The sequence below is a fragment of the Pangasianodon hypophthalmus genome, chromosome 4 (genome assembly GCF_027358585.1).
Source record: "Pangasianodon hypophthalmus isolate fPanHyp1 chromosome 4, fPanHyp1.pri, whole genome shotgun sequence".
Classification (NCBI taxonomy): domain Eukaryota; kingdom Metazoa; phylum Chordata; class Actinopteri; order Siluriformes; family Pangasiidae; genus Pangasianodon; species Pangasianodon hypophthalmus.
The window spans coordinates 27,751,018-27,773,452 of NC_069713.1; the positions used below are offsets into that span (position 1 = coordinate 27,751,018).

The following is a 22,435-nucleotide window of genomic DNA, read 5'->3' on the forward strand; positions in this document are numbered from 1 at the left end:
GTATAAGTGGAATAAAACACCATATCAATTCAATCAATTCAGTCCACCAAATCAATTCCAAATTTTTCATTAACATTACTGAATCATATTGTACACTTAACGTATTGAATCAAGTCATGAATCATTACAACTGAATCATATTTTGGATTAATATTATTGAATTGTGTTGTTAACAAACAGTACTGAATCTACTGTTCACAAATTAATTGTACTTAATCATAGTGTCGAGTAGCAGTCCTGAATCGTATGTCTAATTGGATGAACAGTACTGAGACACATGATCGTCATGAACATTATTACTGTAAATGGAGTGTAATAACAAACTTGTTAGAGAAAGTATGAGTCCTGGTCTCTAATCCATCCCTTTTTTTTTATGAGGACGATCTCTCAGTTGATGAAGAGTTACACAACAGTAGTGCTGATCTTTCTAAGTCATGGCCAGGTATGAAAAATATCTGTACATCAGCAGAGTGGGGAACACAAACTCTTCTTTGTATTTCACTAATCAGAAGTGGAAGTGGAAGTTAAGAGTGGAAGTGAAACCAACAGAATTCAGTTTAAAATGGACTTGTGACACTTTTTCAGGTTTGACTGGAAATGAGGACACAGGAAGCAGGCTTGGGACAACTCAGAATTGGGCTCTTCTTTTTTCCTTTTTATTTTCCTTTGCTTTTGGCATGGCTCTGTCCACTGGACTGGATTTGGTGCTCTCTTTTTATTGAGATCAGTCAGCAGGCTGGTGACATCCCAATAATTAGGCATAAAACCTAAGATACCAGCCAGCCAGCCACAGAAACTGTCTTACCTCCTTTTTTGTCTTGGGTAGGCTGCAATCGCTGCTGTCTTATCAATTTTGGGACGCACCTGCCCATGGCCCAAGTGGTAGCCCAGATACCATATTTCCACACGTCCAACTGCACACTTCTTTGCGTTTGCCACGAGTCATGCCCTTCTCAAGGATCTCAGGACATCCCTCAGATGCTGAATGTTTTGCTGCCAGTCATTACTATAAATAATAATGTCATTCAGATAGGCACTGGTGTAAGCAGTGTGCAGACGGAGGATTCTGTCCATGAGTCTTTGGATCGTTGCTGCGGCTCCGAATAAACGAAAAGGAAGGGTCCCAAATTGGTGTAAACCAAACAGTGTGAAAAAGGCCATTTTCTCATGAGATATGGAAGTCAAGGGGATCTGCCAGTATCCCTTTGTCAAATCTAGTGTCAAATAAAAACGAGCTGCACTTAACCGATCGAGCAGTTTGTCAATGCAGGGCATTGGATATGCATCAAATTTAGACACCATGTAGACTTTTCTAAAGCTCACACAGAACCGGACTTAACCATCTGCCTTGGGAACCAGGACCACCGGACTGGACCAGTCACTGTGGGACTCCTCGATTATTCCCAAATCGAGCATGGCAGTGAGCTCTTCCCACACCACTTGTTTTGTGTAACACCAGCCCTGGGGGTGTTTCATGTGGTGTTCTATGAAATTAATGTGACCAGGTAGATTCAAAACATGTAGGAAATTTTCCGTTTGCAACTTGACAACCTCCGTAATTTGGGAGGGTGAGAGGTGGTCTGCACAGGGAACCGGGGTGGATTGAGCCACGCATTTTAGATTCACCTCTGGTATTGGCTCCTTCCCCTCCGGAACAACCATGGCCAAAATTACGGGCACTACCTCTGTCCATGGTTTAAGTAGATTGAGGTGGTATATCTGCCACACACCGCCTCCATCCGTTTGCTTTACCTCCTTGTCCCCCTTACCTCCATGCTTTATCCCCAACTTGCTGTGTGACCTCGAAGGGCCCTTGCCACTTGGCGAGTAATTTGGAGCATGATATGGGTAATAATTTGAGCACGTTATGAGCACTTTATGTCCAACTTTATGTCCCTGTGTCTCACGTAACCAAGCTCCCCTATTATACAGCTGGGATGTTTTTGCACCTGTAGCAAGTTCTCCTGTGTTAATTGCCCCAATGTGTGGAGTTTTGCTCTCAGGTCGAGAACATACTGAATTTCACTCTTGCTCTCTGAAGGTCCCTCCTCCCAGTTTTCTCTCATAATTTCTAAGACACTGCAAGACTTGCATCCATACAGTACTTCAAATGGGGAGAACCCTGCGGAGACTTGTGGGACCTCTTGTACTGTGAAAATTAGGGGTTTGAGCAACTTATCCCAATTCTGAGCATCCCTGTGCATGAACATCCAAATCATATTTTTAAAGATTTGATTAAACTGCTCAACCAGGCCATCCATCTGAGGATGGTAAACGCTTGTATCAATCGATTTAATCCCTAAGACTTTGTATAGTTTGCGAAAGGTGCGTGACACAACTGTGATGCCCTTATCAGTCAGGATCTCTGTCAGGACCCGGGAGATGATTTTGGAGAGTGCCTCTGTAATACTGTGTGCTGAGATGATGTGAAGTGGCATGGCTTTGGGGTATCATATTGCGTAATCCACCAGACTAACACAAAGTGTTGCCCTTGTGCAGTCCGTTCCAATGGCCCGAAGAGGTCCATACCAAATCTTTCGAATTGGGCCGTGAATAATGGAACGGGGGTGCAATGGTGCTTTTAGGGTGGCTGGCAGATTCACCAGCTAACATTCACAACATGAAGAGGAAATCTCCAAGGGGAACTCCCCCAAAGCATGGGGGGGCAGGGCCCTCCCCACCCTCCGTGCCTTTCCTGACATGTAGCTGCCGTCGATGGCCCAGGCGATGCCTCCCCAGCTGCACACATCCCTCACCGTGCTTCACTGTTGCAGCACCCATCCACACACATTCCCCTCAATAATGTCTGAAATGCCGGTCAATTTGTTCCCAAATTCAGTGGACGGGTGAGGTGATGACTTATATTTTTGCCTCTATTTTATGATTTTGTACCTGGAATTGAATAGTGATAGCCACTAGTCGATATTCGTGCACATCCCCATGCACACACTTCACCCAGCATGCTGTACCCAGTGCCTCACCTTGAACCAGGCATTTGTGAATTGAGTTTTAGTTACAGCCTGAATCCACCAATGTGTGATATGTAACCCCTTAAAGACTCATTGGTCTGTGGTACATCCCAGCTCAACTGGGGGCAGCCTGTGGCACATCGGGGACCCGGACCAATGATCTCACCTCCATCACATGGCACTGGCTCAGGCCTTACGCTCACAACTGTGGCCCTGAAGTCACCAACCTGAATGGGGACTGGGGGACTGGTTTCAGGGGAAATGGCCCCTGTCTCCATGATTCAGGGACAGGGGGAGGGCAGAGGAAGAGCGAGAGAAAGAGGGAGAAGGGGCAGTGGCTCACCACCCATTCCAGCCAATCCCTCCAGTAGATCAGTGACAAACTACTCCAGCACTACTAGGTTGACTATATCTTCAGCACCATGCTCCTATGCCAGCAGCCACCTTTGAACAGGTGTCCTGGAGCTGTTGGGGGAATGCAAATGGGCAGCCAAGCTCACCTAGCATCAGCGAGCGGAAGCACTGATGATGCTGTTTGGGGCTGTGGCTGACCTGTTCAAAATGGCCCACTTCAGGTCCAGGTACTCCAGCAGATTTGCGATCAGAAGCTGTGAGCTGGGCTTCCCCTGACAGGTGCAGCCCGAGTGGACTGTCTACTGTGAGTCTGGCCAGCCCCACGCTTCCGCAGCACACTCAAAGAGCTCAACAAATGCTTCCGGGTCGTCCTGCGGTCCCATTTTGGAGAGCGTAATGTGGGGCATGGCTACTGCTGGAGTGAGCTGGACCAGACTTGCCCATCCTCTGTCCTAGCTTGGAGAAAGGCCTGGAAGCACTGCTCCTGTTCCGTGTGCAGCTCCAGTAGGGCCAGATGTTGCATCTGGTGGATGCCAGCGAGGATCTTGATGATCTCTGTGAGTGGTGAGGACTCCATGGAATTGAGGACTTCTTCAATTTCAGAGGTTTCAGCACCAATGTGACACTCTTTCGGGTTTGACCGGAAATGAGGAGATGGGAGGCAGGCTTGGGACAACTCAAAAGGGAGCTCTTTATTTTTCCTTTTTATTTTCCTTCACTTTTCAGCGATTTTATAGCCTAGATCCTTAGTACTCACTCTCCCTTTTCTCTCACTTTCACTAAGCTTTACTAGTGAACCTTATGTATTATAGTTTAGATCATTTTACTTCTCTTGCACGAGAAATGGAATGGAAGTCACTGGGCATGTAAAAGGGAGTTAAATCCTGTCCACGTTCACACTCACATGATTATAACATTATAAGGAAATGCTTCTAAGAGGCCACAGTATTAATGTGTGTGTAATAATAATTAGGCATTTAAAGGCAATAGTTTTAGTGGGATACAATTCCACCTTATTTTTTTCCCCTTATACCATGATTTATTCATTTATTTAGAGGAATGGCATGAGAAAATATCCTACCTTTTAGATTTCCTTTCTCTTCTCACTTTCTTTTCCTTGCCTTTCCATTTGCTTCTCACTTTCATTCCCTTTCCTTTCCATTCACTTCCCACTTTCATTCTCTTCCCTTTCCATTCACTTCTCACTTTCATTCCCTTTCTTTTCCCTTCTGTGTATAACACTCACGAGACTCAGTCGGACTTTTGGTGTCAGTTATAGCAGTCATGTGGGACTGAAAAACAAACAGTGCTCTGTGTGTGTGTTTCAGGGTGCTGGGAGCTTAGACATCACAGGGAAGAAAGACAGAGCAGATGAAACCCCTCGTGTCTCTCCAAATCCCAGTGAGGAGGTGCAGTGTGTTACTGTATAACTATGAAAAACAGAGATTGTGATGTTTGTGATGTTAATCAGCTTTCCTGTTCATCAGGTGATGAACTCCATCACACACCGCCTGAATATGAATCCAACTGACATGGATCATCATCAGGTACAGCAGAGATTTACTCAGTCTCTTCCTCTCTCTCTTTTACCTTACATTCATACTAGTGAGTGACAAAGCGACAGGTGATCATTCATTTTCTACAACTGAGAATTTCTTGATTTATTTCAAATTATTTATGATGCAATAAAGTGACAAATCCAACCGATTAGCTTGAATGAGTCCTCAGACTAATCCTATGGTACGTGTGGTCTGAGGTTTCTTCAGCTCCCCGATCACAATAGCTTGACTTGATTTAATGTTTGAAACGTGTTTCAAAGTCATTATGCTAACACTCACTCATTTATCATCTTGACAAGAACACAAATCCAGACAATAACTGAGAGCAACACAAGGAGAACTCAACAGCAATATAGACTACTTACGATAACAAATGCTCAGCGGCTAAGGAGCTGTAATGGTCACCCAGGCCTGGAATGCTATTCTTTACTTATTTCACAAGCACACATTATGATTTTATGGCCTTAGTTTAGCATCTTGTGAGTAACTGTCAGAGCATGATGAAGAAAATAAAACACAAAACAATAGGCTGTCCTGGATGAGTGCAATTCAGTTGCCAGTTGTCTACAAATACACCTGCAAAACCAAAGGAGATATAACAGAGGCAGATGTGCTGGGATTCTCTGCAGAACTCAGAAAAATCTGTCTTTTTTTTTTTTTTTACAACCAGAAGCCCTGAGTCAATAGTGATGTCTGCGCCAATCTGAAAGCACGGACTGCTGCTTTCAAATCTGGGAACCTGGTGAACTACAAGAAGGCCAGATATCTAAAAGGTCAAGGTGGAATCCCACATGGGCCAGACCTCAAGCGCATGTGAAGTGACCTGCGCTCAGTAACAGACTACAAAAGGGAGTAAAAACTGTGATGTACACGTGTCCACCTCACTAGTATATTAACACACACTATGCTCACTCTGAGCTGAAGAATACCAATTTTAATACTAAATACCAATTATCTGCTGTAAGAATTCCTGTGGACCAGAACAGCTGTATTCTAGTCATATCTGTGCCAGATGTGGCCGCTTCCTTCAAGGGGTAATTCTACTTTAATGGCATCCATGGCCTGGTCCTCAGAGCCTGTGCCACCCAGTGTGTGGAGGTCAGTCTGTCAGCTATCCCTGTATGCTTCAAGAGGACCACCTTCGTCCCATTTCCCAAGACACTTGTTGTCTCCTGCCTGAATGACTACTGCCCTGTCGCACTGACCTCCACTGTCATGAAGCACTTTGATCAGCTAGTTAAAACCTATATATGCACATCGCCATCTGCTAACATGGACCCTCTCCAGTTTGAATATCACTGCAACAGATCTACAATACATGTTGCTCTCACACACCTAGAAAGAAAGAACAAGAAAAATCTAGCAACCTTTGATGTGTGATCTACACACAGTTGATTTTTATAATCTGAATGTGGAGCTAAGAAAATCCACTTAAGCAGCTGCATAACCCGACTCTGAATTCCAGGACCTTTCCCTATGTAAATACTGACATAACTTTTGGACTTAAATCACAGACTCTGAATATGGACACTTTTATCTAAAGTACTAGAAATCCACTGATGAAATGATAAAATTAAGTGTGTGTGTGTGTGTGTCTTATACCAGATGGAAAATCAGGACGTTGGCGAGCGCACTGAGGTAGAGTGTGTTTACTTTAAAATATTAGTGCACATTTATAGAATGATAAAAATATCAAACACACAGTTTTACAAGTTCATCAAGTAACAATAATAATTAGATAATAAATGTGCAGAAACAATAATTTAATGTAGAAAAATGTAAATGAACCCAGTTGGAGATGGACATTTTGCTTAGATCCAGGAAACTTTAAATTGCATTCAAATGTTTTGTGTAATATTTTCACAAGCTCTCTCAACACTGCACGTCTAAAATGTGTGTAACAGGACCACAGTGAGGAGTGTGTGAACGAAGCCGCTGCTACAGTTGAGAAAGAGAAAGTAGTGGTATAATCATCATATCCTATGCATTTCTGTTTTTATAATAAATAATAAAATAATAACAAAGTTTAATATTGGTTTATTTATCCGCTAAAGCCAAAGAAAAAGAAAGTAAAGAAAAAGAAGAATCCCTTCATGCCTCATGTGACAGCTAAGGTAGGGGATAAAAACATTTTTGTCAGTTTTTCAGTTTTTCATTTCACTTTAGGAAAATGAAAAACTGTAAACAACCTGCTATCATATTTCTGATTTTGACATAAAATATTAAATAAAATATATGTTAGAAATTAAAGCTGATGCACATGCATGAATTAGATGAGTTTTTTTTTTTTTTTAAATAAATTTTATTAAGAACTGAAGAGTCCAGAACTGAAATTAAATACCAGACCAATGTTATACATCAAATCATAAATCATATAGTGGACTATTTCTGATTTTCTGCTTTAGAAAAGAAAATCAAATGGCTGCTAATTAGACTTAATTAAGTGCAGTATTTTCCTTTACAACAGTAATGTCCACTTGAGTAGTACACTATGTCTACATGAACCTGATTTCTGCCGTAAAATAATTTGAGCTCTGTTTCATGTAGAGCATCATAACATCATCAAGGGTGTTGAGTAGTGCAGTATAACTAATTATGTATATGTATTATGTATGAATTTATGTTCATTTTTCTTGCATAACTGAACTGTACATGCAGAATGGGGCTTGTTTTTTGTAAAACATAAATTTATTAAATTAATTAAGTATTTCTTTATTTCAGAGTAAAATGAATCAGAAGAGGAGCGGAGAAGATGGCACTGAGGTTTTAGAGGTATTCAGAGGGGGGAATTTTACTTGGTTTTACTGAAACCATGTGTAGGTGCCCACGTCTGAATTAAACTAAATGTTTCAGTAATGGACCCAATTCCAGACATGCTGGGGCTGTAATGCTGCTGGAATTTGCTTACTTTGTGCATCTACATAGTGCTACATGCACAGCTGTAAAAGGTGCTTGTTCACTATTCAGGAAATTTTCTTCTATTTCCTCACTTTTGCTTTGATTTTGTTTCCCCCGTATTCTACTTCTCTACACAGAAGTTAATTACAAACCCTCAGCCAGACTGAGCACAGTAAAAAGTTTGATTTGACAAAAAATGGGATGTTTAATTAGTGCTGAGGAGTTAATGGCCTGTTGTCATTATGGCAATATATTTCTGTACAATGAACACAAATTACAGAGCCTGTAAACGACAAGCAGTGTTTATTTTTGTGAAATAAGCAGTGAAAAATGAAAATGGTAATTTATTGCAGTATTGGTAACATATGGTCATCAACTCAGTTTTTATAGGTTTCTTTCTGCTCTGACTTGTTCATATGTATATGTAAATAGTGGCAATTTTGACTGGCTGTGCCTTTAACACAGTAGAATGTGTGAATATAAAAAGGTTGACACACCCCTATTGACATTGCAGGTTTTTGTGATGTAAAAAATGAAACCAAGGTAAATCGTATCCAATCTTTCCCCACCTTTAATGTGATATAGCAACCAAAAAAATTTAAGTGAAAAACAAATAGAAACATTTTAGGGACAAAAAAGAAAAAGAAATGTGGCTAAAATGGGGCACCACAGTGACGTCACCAAGAACAGGATGTCCCTTGAAAATAGACAAATGAACAAGAAGAAAACGTGTCAGGGAAGCTGCCATGAGACTTACAGCAATATTAAAGGAGCTGTAGGAATATCTGCTGAGTACTGGTCATTCCTTGCATGTGACAGCAATCTCTCGTATTCTTCACATGTCTGGGCTGTGGGGTACGGTGGCAAAGATGAATGTGTTATAGTCCAATGAAACCAAAGTAGGACTTCTAAACTTCTAAAAGATATTTTTTTGACAAAAAATAATACAGGAATACTATACTCATGGTGAAGCATGGTGGTGGCAGCATCAAACTATAGTTAGGTTCTCTTCTGCTGGTACTGGGGCTCTAGTCAAGATAGAGGGAATCATGGATAGCTCCAAATACCAATCTATTTTGGCACAAAACCTGCAGGCCTCTGTTAGACAGTTGAAGCTGAACAAAAATTTCACCTTCCAGCATGATAAAGACCCAAAGCACAAATCCAAGTCGACAAAAGAACGGCTTCAGAAGAAGATCGACATTTTGGAATGGTCCAGTCAGAGCCTAAATCTACATCCTATCAAAAACTTGTGGAATGACTTGAAGAGGGCTGTGCACAGGAGATCCCCTCATAATCTGATATATCTGGAGCATTTTTACAAGGAAGAGTGGAATAAAATTACCAAATGAAGATGTGTGAAGTTGGAAAACCCCCAAAAACACTGAGAGCTGTATTACAAGCAAAAGTGCTTTAACAATGTATTAGTTAAGGGGTGTGCATACATAGGTTTTTGTAGTGTTTTTTTTCTCCCTAGAATGTTTCTATTTGTTTTTCACTTGAATGTTGCTGGTTGCTATTTCACATTAAAGGTGGAAAAAGAGCTGACATGATTCATCTTGGTTTCATTTTTTTATTATCACAAATACCTACAATTTTAACAGGGGTGTGTAAACTTTTATATCCACTGTAAGTCTTCAAGTAACTAAAGGTTAATAAGATAGCAGGAACTGGTATTTTAGAAAACCTCAAGTGCAATTATAAACTATACCTTTACTAAGTCTATATTAGTTCAGATCCACTGGTCTTCAGGGGATGCAACACCTAGCAGTTAAAAAATTTGCAAAAATCATTAATGTTTTCCATTGTGCTTTCACTATTATGCATATTTAATACTAAAATGATATTGATAATTAATACAGATGTCATAATAATAGTACTGTTATATTAATATTATAGTCATGCTGAAGATTTGCATTTTTGAAAATGTATTTTAAAAATTATTTGCAATCAAAAAACATGCAAACTGAGGACAAGCTTATATAAGGGATTGTTTACATATTTTGTCTTTTCTCCCTTAAAGAAGAACTCCCTCATGGAGCAGCTGAATGAGTTTCGACTGGATCGAGTTCATAGCGAAGACAAGGAGGTTTCTCAGAAATACATCCACATATTTTTTTCCTACGGTTAGTTTTACGTAGAGGTAAATGACTTGTTTTCTGTCACAGGATCTTGATAGCCTCATGGAGTGGTGGAGTACGGTAAAACGTGAGTGTGTTTAAAGCATATATACAGATTTTAGGTGGGTAGCAAAACTAAGGCTGAGAAAGTGTGACATAAATGAGTAGTAAGATAACCATAGTGTCTGCTTGTGTTGTTCAGAATGGGAGCCGATGTCCAACAATGAAGATATGACGGAAAAAGAGGAGGCTACGTAAGCTGCTTACCAACAGATTAGTATTTATTTCTGTGTTCTAGAACCATGACACAGTGGCTTTGCATTGCAAAAATAATTTTTTCCCATTTTAGTGCAAATTGTAAAATATCAGTAAATTCTACATTCATTCTCCTTTCTTTAGGGCATTTGCATTAACAGCCGAAAAGGTGCAACGAGGCATTCGTGTGTTTAATCAGCTGTTTTCAGAGCGAGCAGAAGCTCTTTGGCAGCACATCATTGACCTCAACCTCATTGCTGATGGTCTGGACCGCTTCAACAAAAGGACCAAAGTGGCCCAGATCACAGGTGGCTCCACCAGCGCTGTTGGGGGTGTGGCCACTATAGCAGGCCTTGCCCTGGCACCTGTTACTATGGGAACATCCCTGATCATCACAGCAGTGGGCCTGGGCGTGGCTGCGGCGGGCGGGTTAACATCGGCCTCGGCCGGTATCTCCAACACTGTCCATGGCTCAATGGACCGCAAGAAAGTGGAGCGCATTGTGAAGGACTTCCAGAGCAAGATGGCTGACATTGACAAATGCACAAGATTCATCAAACGAGGCATCGAGAACCTGCGAGAGTTAAATGCTCCCAGGGTAAGGACAAGAGTTCTGTGTAACCTGTAAAAGAATAGCAGTCTGTTCAATAAGCTTTCCATCATGTAGTGAGCATTGATTTTAACTGGACCTTTTTTACAAGGTTACATTTAACAGATCTGACATGAAACCTAAGTAACTTGTAGCCTTTGTTAGTTTGTTAGTTAGTTAGTTAGTTAGTTAGTTAGCTTACACTACTTATAAAGCCTAGTTGGACAGATTTAACAGATCTGACATGAAACCTAAGTAACTTGTAACCTTAGTTAGTTAGTTAGTTAGTTAGCTAGCTTACACTACTTCAAAAGCCAAGTTGGACAGATACTTAAATACTGCATCCACAGCAACTCAACTACTGATGATAAATTAATGACTAAGTGAATGTTTTAAAAATCCTTTTAACATTGTAAACTATGATTAATCCCATTTTGTCTAAAGGTGAAAAAGCTAAAGGTGTATGATAATGATTTCTCTGGAATCAACAATATCTACGAGGACAGCGCCATGGCAGGCAAAGCAGTACTTATCAACGCCAATGAGATCACCAGGTTAACACAAGTCACCATGGCAACAGGTGGCACAGCAGCCAGAGCAGTGCAGGTTGCAGCCATGGCAACAGGCGTCCTCACCGGGCTCTTTGTTGCCATGGATATTTACTTTGTGGCAAAGGATTCTCACGAACTTAGGAAAGGAGCCAAGTCGGAATTTGCCAAAAAGATCAGGGAGGTGGCAGAGCAGCTGCATCAAGGACTGGTGGAGCTCAATATCATCAGAGAGGAGCTGCAGTGTTCAGAAAGCTCCACCTCCTCCAACACCTTCACAATGTCCACCTCCAGCCCCTCAGCCTCCACTTACGCCACCTCATTGACCTCCTCTTCGTCCACGTCTGGCATCTCTAACTCCTCTAGCACCTCAACCTCCATCGCTTCACTCTCCTCCACTTCTCCCTGCCCCTCCATTTCCTCTTCTCTTTCACAGAACACTGAAGCACACATAGAACCTCTAGCTCAGTCCTGACACAGTCCTTAAACAGATTGTATGTCCTCCTCTTCCATCTCCAAATGATACACCTCCATTTTCTCAGTGTCCTTATCCAAAACCTGCACTTTCTTATTCTCCTCTATGACTGGCTCCTAAATTAACAATTAACAATGCTACCACCACATTCTGCACCTTCTCCACCACATCCTCCTGAATCTCTTCCATTTCATCCTCCACCTTACCACCTCTCCCACATCTTGCACCTTCTTCCCCTCCACTTCCATATCCTGCACCTCTACATTCACCCCTTAGACCTTCTTCACCTCCAGATCCACCTTATGTATCTTCTCCACCTCCACTTCTTCTGTCTCCACATCCACGTCCTCCACTTCCACATTTACAACTTCTCCACCTTCAGTCATATGACACATCTTGCAACTTCTCCACCTACACTTTCATATCCACCTTTTACACATGATCCTCCACCACCTCATCCACCGCCTGCACCTTCACATTTAAAAGGAACAGTCATTAAACATACTTTAAACCTAGTACACTCCTACATTGCATACTGTAACTCCACCTCCTGCATCACATGTTCCACCTCTACCCCCTTAACCTCCCCTGCATTTCTTCCTCCTTATGCTTCTCTTCCTCCACCTTTCTTCTCTAGCACCTCTGCCTCCACTCCTGAACGTTAGGCATATACATATCCATATCCTGCACTTCCTCCTCTACCCCACCTCCGGTGTCTCCTCCACTTTCTTCTGCACCTTTTCCTTGATCACAATCTAATCGAACTCCATTCAGTTCTATTAGACATTCTCGACTCCTCCACTCAGCAGTGATACCAAACATTGAAACATTGAAACATTCCTGCTGTAAACACTGCTCTCTTGTTACAGACACTGACAGTAAGAATAACTCAGACTAATTCATGTCTACCGTTTTATTAACATCTTGACTAGCCTTCTGCGATATTGATTTTCGCCTGATCATCATTATTTTCCAATTTAAAATATCATGATTAATTATAATTTTCCAGAACCCCTAGCCTTAAAATGAAAACGAGCATTTCTACCATGTCAGATAAGGAGAGGGATGTGAGGCGTAATAATATTACCTGTGCAGCTGTGCAGCCAGGAACTGTGGGCAAAAAACTCAGCTGTATGGTGGATTTTTAAGTGATTCTGCAGTGATGTGCAGTAAATAATTAAAAAAACCTAACAGCACATTTTGATATAATCCTTTTACAAATTGATTGCCTAATGTTCATGTATCTGACATTTTCACAGTTCATGCTGCTCATTGTTGTGAAGGAGAGCACCGGTCAAAAAGAAAAAAACAAAACGGTTGCTTTCATCACCTTATCATCACCATTATGATTATGTGTAAGCGTTTGCTTTGACTTATTTCATTTTTTGGGTCAAAATTGAAAAACAATTTTGGCTGAAATTTTTTGCTGGCATCCCTAATAAATATAATAAACTAAATAAATATATACATGTCTAAAGTCGAACATACACTGATAGATTTTATTTTATATTAATGAACTCAAAACATTGCCCATTTACCTTGACAGAAAGCAAGGGATGAGATTAAGGAATGGGCAGGGATGTAATATGAATGTAATATCGTGTAGGGACGATAATAATGTTATATTGCACAAGCCTAGTCCTGATTATTTCACATTTCAGCCAGAGTACTAAAAAACACTGTATGTTTTTTTTAAAAGCTTGTATCATCTGAGACATCTCATGATTTGTCTTTTTTGCACATTGATCTCTTGGTTGTAGATATTCCACTCTGCCTGTAGTCGGTTCATCAGTTTTCTCAGCATTTTTACTATATGTTACATGATGAAACTGTTTGACTTCTGTTTCTGTTCTTTTGTCTTTAAAACTGCAGACAAATCAAAACAACTGACAAAATTAATAATTAATTCTTTATACACAGTGGAGTCCAAAAGTTTGCATTGTTTTCTAATTTTATACAAACTGTTTCATTACAAATTATATTACTGGCAATAAACATGAGCCTCAGTGGAAGAGATAAGAACTCAAGGAAAATCTCACCTTAACAAAGCACTTAACATGATCAATATAACCCATCTGAATTTTTGAATACATTAGAATCTTAAATAATGAATATTCAAGATATTAAACATTAAAAGAGTTTCTAGTTTTAAAGAAAAAATATCCCCAGATTTTCAATGTGATCTCAGACTTTTGGGCCCCACTATATTATTAATAATTAATCATTAGGAGTGAATTAATTGTACAGCTAAATTTTTTTTAAAAATTAAAAAAAGAGTAAATTGTAATTGTTTTGTCTTTAAAATTAATTGCCTTTGCTTCCTGTTTGTGTTTGTTTATTTTGGTAAGCAAAATATCATATAGGTTTAAAAGGGTCTTAGTCCTCCTAGTACATAGCGCACTGGTACGATCTGCTCATGTGTACAAACAACAATATAAGCTAACAAATCAACACTTCACAATAGAAGGCTACAAATACATTTATTGGAGAAACATAACGATATGCATCAGATAAGGCACGAGCCTTCACTGTCTGAAAACTCACTGGTGTTTTTTATCCAAATTGAAACCAACATGCTGGACTCTGCTGAAATAAATACGAACATGCCTGAACATGAGCTACTGATTAATTAATGAATGAAAATACTTGTGTACAAACAAAAATGACTTTATGCCTGTTATAAAGTTCCTTCAAGTGTTCAAAATTCATTAAATAAAGACCCATAGATGGGACTATGGGGAAAGGAATGCGCCTGTCTGCATTGTGAAACACCCTGGAAATGAGATGACACGTATTTTGAATGTATAATAAAATAAATACAAGCTAGGACTTATTCATTGTGTGTTTTCATGGAAAAGAAATACAAAGTAAACATTGCATTTTAATTTCCTTATAATTCATTCGAACTTTTGAATATTTTTTTAAAAAAGCAAACTTATTTTAAGTTTGAATTTTCCTTCTCCTCTCAGCATTTCCGTTTTAGTTATGGCCATAAAACTGATTTGATGAAATTAAATGAAATGAAATAACATAAAATAAAATAACATGAACTAAGATAAACTAAACTAAACTAAACTAAAATAAAATAAAATAAAATAGTAATTTTAGTCTAACCCTAACCCTAGTTATATTATATTTATTGCAAAAAATGATTTGTGTTTGTATGGTAAGTGGAACTGCATATTTTATTTGATTGTTGTTCAATACTGAGAAAAAAAAAACAACGAAAGAGGATTCTCACTTTATTTTATTTACATTTATTTTATTTTAGGACAGATTTACCACCCATTGTCTCATACTGTTGAATTTTCACTGAAAGACCTTTATAGCAGACAGAAGTTGCTACCAGGATGGAGTTACTTTTTATTAGATTATATTTTATATATATACACCGATCAGCCATAACATTAAAACCACCTGCCTAATATTGTGTAGGTCCCCTTGTGCCTCCAAAACAGCTCTGAGCCGTCAAGGCATGGACTCTACAAGACCTCTGAAGGTGTGCTGTGGTATCTGGCACCAAAAGATTAGCAGCAGATCCTTTAAGTCCTGTAAGTTGCGAGGTGGGGCCACCATTGATCGGACTTCTTTGTCAAGCACATTCCACAGATGCTCGATCGGACTGAGATCTGGGGAATTTGGAGGCCAAGTCAACACCTCAAACTCTGTCATGTTCCTCAGACCATTCCTCAGCTATTTTTGCAGTGTGCCAGGGCACATTATCCTGCTGAAAGAGGCCACTGCCATTAAAGAATACCATTGCCATGAAGGGGTATAAGTGTAAAATGTGGGTGGTAATGTTTTGGTGCCAGATACCTTCAGAGGTCTGGTGGAGTCCATGCCTCGATGGGTCAGGGCTGTTTTGTGGCACAAGGGGGACCTTTTTAAAGAATTTTACTCGAAACTCAGATTCAATAATAGGAACCTGCTCCTTTTATCTTTAAGGGAGGTTAAAGTCTGAGAAATGAGAACATGTCTTTTGAGCATAACTTTAATGGTAATTTAATGGTAACATGTCAGATTGCATTTATTTTTCACCATTTCATTTCTGAACATTACACCTATTCCAAAACGTTTCTACGTTATATATCTAATAATTCAGCAGGATGCCAGGCATGTTCTGTTCCAAAATATCAAAACGTAAGTGAGTCATTTCCTGAGATTTATAGATATTAGTTTTGTGTTGGATGTTTATGTCCCATTATCTTTTGGGTGTCTGTCTGAATTTACGTCATTACAGGTTTACATTCTCTTTCCTTTCACAATCAGTTCATACAAATCAGATTTCTTTAACAGATTTTCTGTGGCTTGCATTTTTGTATTATCAGATTTTCTTTAAGAGAATAACTCTCAGAATGTGCTCTTAAAAAGGGAGTTTCCATGTACATGTAGACTTAGATTTTTAGGTGTTTATGTCAGTGTTCATTTGTTTTTTGCTCAAACAAGCCTCTTTGTATGTTATTAAGATACTCAGTTAATCTTATTACCATCTTCCTGCTAGTTTCACTTAAACAGTTGGCCCTGTTTGTTGTGAGGTGTCATGGTGTCATACAAGAGCAATTCTGAAGATTGTTTCTATGGTTTATGAACAGATAAAATGTGAGTTCACCAGAAAGACAATCCAAACAACATGAAGTGTTGGTTTCAGCATACAAATACTCATCACTTCATTTTTAAAAAATTTATTCCATTCATATATTTAATTATAGTGTGATGGAATATGAAGATAATACACATAACACACTACTCATATAATGAAACACTAATGAACATAATGATTCAGGATTTTCTACATTCCCCTTACAAATTATGATTAATACATTTTGAGATTCTTTTTTATTTGATTCACTTGAATATTGCAGTTCAATAGCAAGAGCAAAATTTAGAGTACACATTGGGGTGTGCTGTTGATTATTTTCCTATAACAGCACACTCCCTAAGTGTTTTATTCCTCTTATACCACAGCTATTTACAGATTACAAGTGGTTAATTTATTAAAGAACAACACATATTTTTGTCTGTTTATAGTTACATTTAATGTTGTGGAACATCAAGGAAACAAGTTAGTTCCTGTTCTCACTTGCGTTATAGCAGCTATAAATAGTTGTTCCCTCACCAGCCTCTCTATTTTCTTTCTTGAAATTGATAAGACCAAATAAATGCAGGTTGTCACATTACCAAGAAACCACAAAGTGTAAACTCCTCTGTCCTGACTTTGTATGTTTTGACATACGTGGATGAGGTCTCCTGAAAGTCTTTTCCACAGCTGGTATAGAGTTATGAGTGGTGCGTTTACTGGTTTTTTGGAATTATGTTAGTGTTTCAGGAAAGTGAGAAAAGTCACAGCACAGGTCATGAAAGATGTTCTTCTTTCAAAAAACATACAAAGAATGTTAGAAATGTTGTATAGCGTGCTTTATTTTTATCTGTAAATCCAGATTACAATGTACTTTTTTTACTTGGCTGATTCATAGTTCTTGGATCTCTTATCTGATTTCAAGTTTTAAAAATTAGCTACACACATTCTCAACACTCAAATTTCAAATTTCAAATTTTCTTTTCTCATTCAAAGTCAACCTCCAGCAAAACAGCAAAAAAATGTTTTACTGTATTTAAAATTACATTTTAAAAACGATAATATCTAAAAATAAATAAACAAATAATCAACCAATCACAGGTGAGCCCCGGTGTAGCTGAAGAGGTTCCCAGGTGTTTGTTTTCCACTTGTTACTATCCACACAAAGAAACTGGACATCGTTGGAATGATTTTTGTAAGCAAACATGGGCCTAATCTGTCATACAGGGGTGTCCAATCTTATCCAGAAAGGGCCAGTGTGGGTGCAGGTTTATTTTCCAATCAAGCAGGAGCCACACCTGATTCCAGCTGTTTATCCAGCTAATCTTAGCTTTCAATAGACTTGGCTTTAAATAGACTATCAGGTGTGGTTTCTACGTGTTTGGAATGAAAACCTACACCCACACTGGCCCTTTCTGGATAAGATTTGACAACACTTCTGTAATACAAATTGTGTTCGAGAAGACACACAGTAAGGTGTGATGTGAATGAAAACTTGTGGCCCAATGCAGGAGACAGGGTTGACTAACACTGCACTGAAAAGTGGTGCACTGAATTTACTGATTTCAAATTTCAAATGCCAGAAAAAACCTGTAATTATGTCAATATCAGGTATTAGTTGGGAAAGGACCAACAGTTAACTATGTATATGTTAGGGCCATACAAGTGTGTATAAACAGGATCTTCAGCTTCATGCAATGACTTTAGTTTTTCTCAATCACTTAGACACTTAAACTGATTATATGAGCTTAACTGATTATATGAGCACACTCACCTGATCCAGAGTATAGCCTTCTCATATTTTGATACATACATTCCCAACAATATTCGTACAGCATATACACACTTTGCTTCTCTCACGCACATTATTGTTTAAAGTTTCTCTGTGTGACGTAAAAAAATAAACACAGACGCATGTCTTTATCTAAGAGTGATGTACACGTAAGATTGTGAATGAGAGTCTACACAACTGGTAATTTCTTTTTGTTCTTCTTGCATGTCAGATGGCTCATCTAAACTCAGAAATATGCGTGCGTATGTGTAAAGTAACAAAGAAACTATGACTCATGATGGAGTTGTGTGACACATCGTGACACAAAGCGGAGGCAATTATTTTTTCTTCACGTCCTGAAGTGTTCCTTTTCAGTGTATCACTGAAAGACACATTGCACCTTTTAACCATTTACTGTTACATTTAATGTTGTGGAACGTCAGTGAAACTAGTTCGTTCCTGTTCTCACTTACGTTACATCAGCCATAAACAGTTATTCCCTCACCAGCCTCTCTTTTTTCTCTCTCTTGAAGTTTTTATTGATTGCATACTCATTAAACCTGGAACAATCAACAAGATATCCTTCACTTCTGTTTTCAAACGAATGACACATTTCCCAGAACTATAAACACTTTTTATATGTTTATTGATCAGTTGCACTATTTGCGCAGAACTTAACATGTAAATCTCATTCATAAAGCACAGGTTGCATTCAGAAAGCACTAACATCACAACATGAACTCCATTAACACACAATTAACACACAACTTTCCATTTGTAAACACTAAGCAGCAAAATTGTTCACACACTAATCAGAACTTCAGGATGGAATAAAAGAGCAACATGTGTGTTCTTTTTTTAATGGACCAAAACAATGCCAGAAGAACAGATATATCAAATGAAATTTGGGTCACTGTGACTGACAACGTCCTTGTCCATGGACTCACAATGAGAGAAGCTCAGCAACGACACCAACCCAATCTAAACTGCTTTGTATAGTTTTATAGAAATTATTGTTGTACTTTACTGGATTTTACAATTGAGATGTATGGCTTGTATTTACATGTATATTTGTTCCACAACTGACTGTACCTTTTGTATACAGTTTTTCTCTTTTGGATACACACTGTGACTGAATAAATACACCAAATAATTGATTCCTTATGCTAAAATCCCATAATCACACAATATTCCTTCACAATAATAAACACACTCTTATTGATTCAACAGAGTTTGCAGTTCTGCTGCATTAATTTTGCAAAATTCTATAAACACTTTCAACACGCTATGTACTTCCCATTGGCATCAGAGCTGTCTCATTTTCCTAATGAATGAAACCACATTAGTTGTGATGTTGAGGAGGTTTTGTGGCCAAATCCTCATGATCGACAAGATGATGCCTAAGAGTCCTTTTTATTTCTTTTTTTTTTGTTTGTTTTTATGTATGTATACTTTACAGCTTTTTCCCAACTAGGTACACACATTTCCCCAAACATCACACACATTTCTTACAACTAAAAAAAAAAAAAAAAATACAAAAACACACACACACACATATATATATGTGCGTGTGTGTGTAGTGGATGATGTGTAGTCGATGATGGGAACAGAGAATGCAATCAGTCATGGGGTGAGCAGGAATATGACAGTGATCTTGTATGCTGGGTGTTGTAATCTGGAGCGTAGGCCACAAGGTGTTCTGGAAATCAGAGTTCAATGCCGATATGAAGTCAAATAAAATTTAACATAACCTTCACATTCAACATTTATATCAGGCTTTGATGCTTTTGGTGGATCCAGACTCTCGAAACTGAATACATTTCTTATTAGTTTAACAGTAATGTGTTAAGTTTAAAAAATAAGCCAGGATTTTAAGGCTGTTTTCATACTGTGCTTATATTGGATGCAAAAAAATGCTACTGTAAAACGCAACACAAATTGTGAGAGTCGTCTCAAATCAGTTTCATCTGCAAATTTTTTTTTCATTTTAAGGAAAATGCATCAGACATTAATGACTTCAGCTTCACTCATTTCCTCATCTAACGTTTGCTTTTAAGTTGGCAGCATGATTTTTTTTTTCTTTTTTAGTAAAGATTCTCCATTCCAATTCCACAGGAGCCCAACTGGGAAATGCAATTATACTTTTTGACTCCAAAGTATCATTAAACCTGACTGATCCCACCGTCTTGAACAGCAGCAACTCAATCATCAGCCTCTGGACTCAGGGTAAACACATATTACACAGGTTTTTACTGATGTGTTGCTTCTTAACATGTAAACACACACACGTACACACTCACCACCCACTTTATTAGGAATACCTGTACACCTGCACATTCACGCAGTTATCTAATCAGCCAATCATGTGGCAGCAGTGCAATGCATAAAATCACGCAGACACAGGTCAAGAGCTTCATTTAATGTTCACATCAAACATCAGAATGAGGGAAGTGTGATCTCTGTGACTTTGATCATGGCATGGATGATGATGCCAGATGGGCTGGTTTGAGTATTTCATAAACTGCTGTTCTCCTGGGAATTTTCACACACAACAGTCTCTAGAGTTTACACAGAATGGTGCAAAAAACAAAAAAATATTGAGCGAGCGACAGTTCTGTGGGTGGAAAAGAGAGGTCGGAGGTGTTACATTGTGTGTGTGTCTGTGTTGCTCAGCGCTCTGACCCTCCACCTCCTATAAAAACCTGCCTTGTTAATTTTACCATAATTCTCAGGGTCTATGATTTAATGTTAAAATGATAGGATCATTTGTGTGTGTGTGTGTGTATGAAGCCATCCATGGCTGAACATGAAAGCATGTTTGTGTTTGACTTTTACAGAGATCTAATTTGCATACATTCTGATTTGTAAATGTAGCAGTTTTTTTAATTAAATAAGAGATGTTAATTTACACTCCCATAGACATTCTACCTTCCACTTTTACATATAACAATTTAATCAGAGAACTTTACGTGATAATTTCAGTTGTTTGTAAATCACTGTTTCTGAATCCACAACAAAAATGTTTTCACTTCGTCAGTTCACCTAAAATAATAATACTGCAGTATGTTCTTTCAGAAATTCTTGTATATATATTAAATACATAACCAAAGATGTGATATTTTAACCCTGGGTTTAGTTGCAATCGTGACGCAAACTGATATTCTGTGTTGAAAACCTTAAAGTTACAGCTGAAGTTACAGTGTCATACAAGTCCTTGGGAATAAACTGTTACTATAGAAATGATAACGTATTAGAACAAGCGCATTAATGCAAACGTGATTTGCAGCTGCACTACTGTCAGAGCTGCTGTTACAGAAAATTAATCAACACCTTCTGACCAGAACTATGAGATAAACATATTTAATTAATTAGATTAAAATATTTTGGACTAATAATCAAATTAAAAATGCAGTAATTTTCTTACCTAATTGTGTCCATATTAAACTTTCAGGCTGCCGATATTTGAGTGATTATGGCTTTGAGTGATTTTATGAGTTTCTTCCTTTAGTTATTTAGTTAGTTAGACTTTTATTGTCATTGTAACATGCCACATGTACAACGCAATTTAAAGTGTCAATCAGTTTAAGGTGCGCAGTCATACATACATTCAACTTTCATCCATATAAAAGAAAAATGCTAAGTAGCATAAAAAAGATAAAAGAAATACTGTACTAAAATAAGCTAAAGCAAGTTAAAAACAACCTAACCCACCCTCATACATACTTCCCACCTACTGCACATTCCCGTGTAAGCAGCGTTTTATTGAGTATAGTTATGGTTGTTGAGTGTAGTTATGGTTGTAAGGTAAAAACTATTTTTCAGTCTGTTTGTCCTTGCTCTGATTGTTCTGTATCGCCGTCCTGACGGTAACAGTTCAAATAGAGAGTGCCCGGGGTGTGATGTGTCCTTGAGGATGTATTGGCCCTTCTTGAGACAGTGGGAACTGTGTAGTTCTTCCAGTGTTGAGAGAGGGCAGCCAACGATCTTCTGGGCCGAGTTTATGACCCTCTGGAGCGCTTTTTTCTGAGCCGCTGTGCAGCTGGTGAACCATACACCGATGCAGTAGGTCAGGATGCTCTCTATGCAGCACCGGTAGAAGGACAGCAGGAGTCTCTGAGTGATGTTATTCTTCCTCAGCACCCTGAGGAAGTAGAGTCTCTGCTGGGCCTTTTTCAGCAGTTCAGAGGTGTTTGTGTTCCAGGTTAGGCCTTCCTCTAACTGAACTCCCAGGAACCTGAAGTAAATCTCCTAATATTCAGCATTAAACTGACTGTTTTTGGGGAAAAAGTGAGTATCTTCTAAACATGATTATCTATTACTT

General features: G+C 38.7%; 1 protein-coding gene across 10 annotated transcripts in view; it reads left to right on the forward strand.

The window, feature by feature from the left end:
* The window catches only part of LOC113540685 (uncharacterized), a 29,575-nt gene extending 14,975 nt beyond the window's left edge, over positions 1 to 14,600 (forward strand). For 9 of the 10 annotated variants that reach the window (XM_053233397.1, XM_053233398.1, XM_053233400.1 and 6 more), the window contains 11 exons: positions 4,652 to 4,732; positions 4,811 to 4,870; positions 6,488 to 6,520; positions 6,787 to 6,846; positions 6,937 to 6,996; positions 7,604 to 7,654; positions 9,804 to 9,869; positions 9,949 to 9,988; positions 10,103 to 10,154; positions 10,300 to 10,753; positions 11,189 to 14,600. In XM_053233397.1, coding sequence (XP_053089372.1) covers positions 4,652 to 4,732; positions 4,811 to 4,870; positions 6,488 to 6,520; positions 6,787 to 6,846; positions 6,937 to 6,996; positions 7,604 to 7,654; positions 9,804 to 9,869; positions 9,949 to 9,988; positions 10,103 to 10,154; positions 10,300 to 10,753; positions 11,189 to 11,767 — 1,536 coding nt within the window. In that variant the 3' untranslated portion in view covers positions 11,768 to 14,600. The remainder of the gene's footprint in view (positions 1 to 4,651; positions 4,733 to 4,810; positions 4,871 to 6,487; positions 6,521 to 6,786; positions 6,847 to 6,936; positions 6,997 to 7,603; positions 7,655 to 9,803; positions 9,870 to 9,948; positions 9,989 to 10,102; positions 10,155 to 10,299; positions 10,754 to 11,188) is intronic. The other variant, XM_053233399.1, reaches the window with a different exon arrangement.
* The last annotated feature ends 7,835 nt before the right edge of the window (positions 14,601 to 22,435 follow it).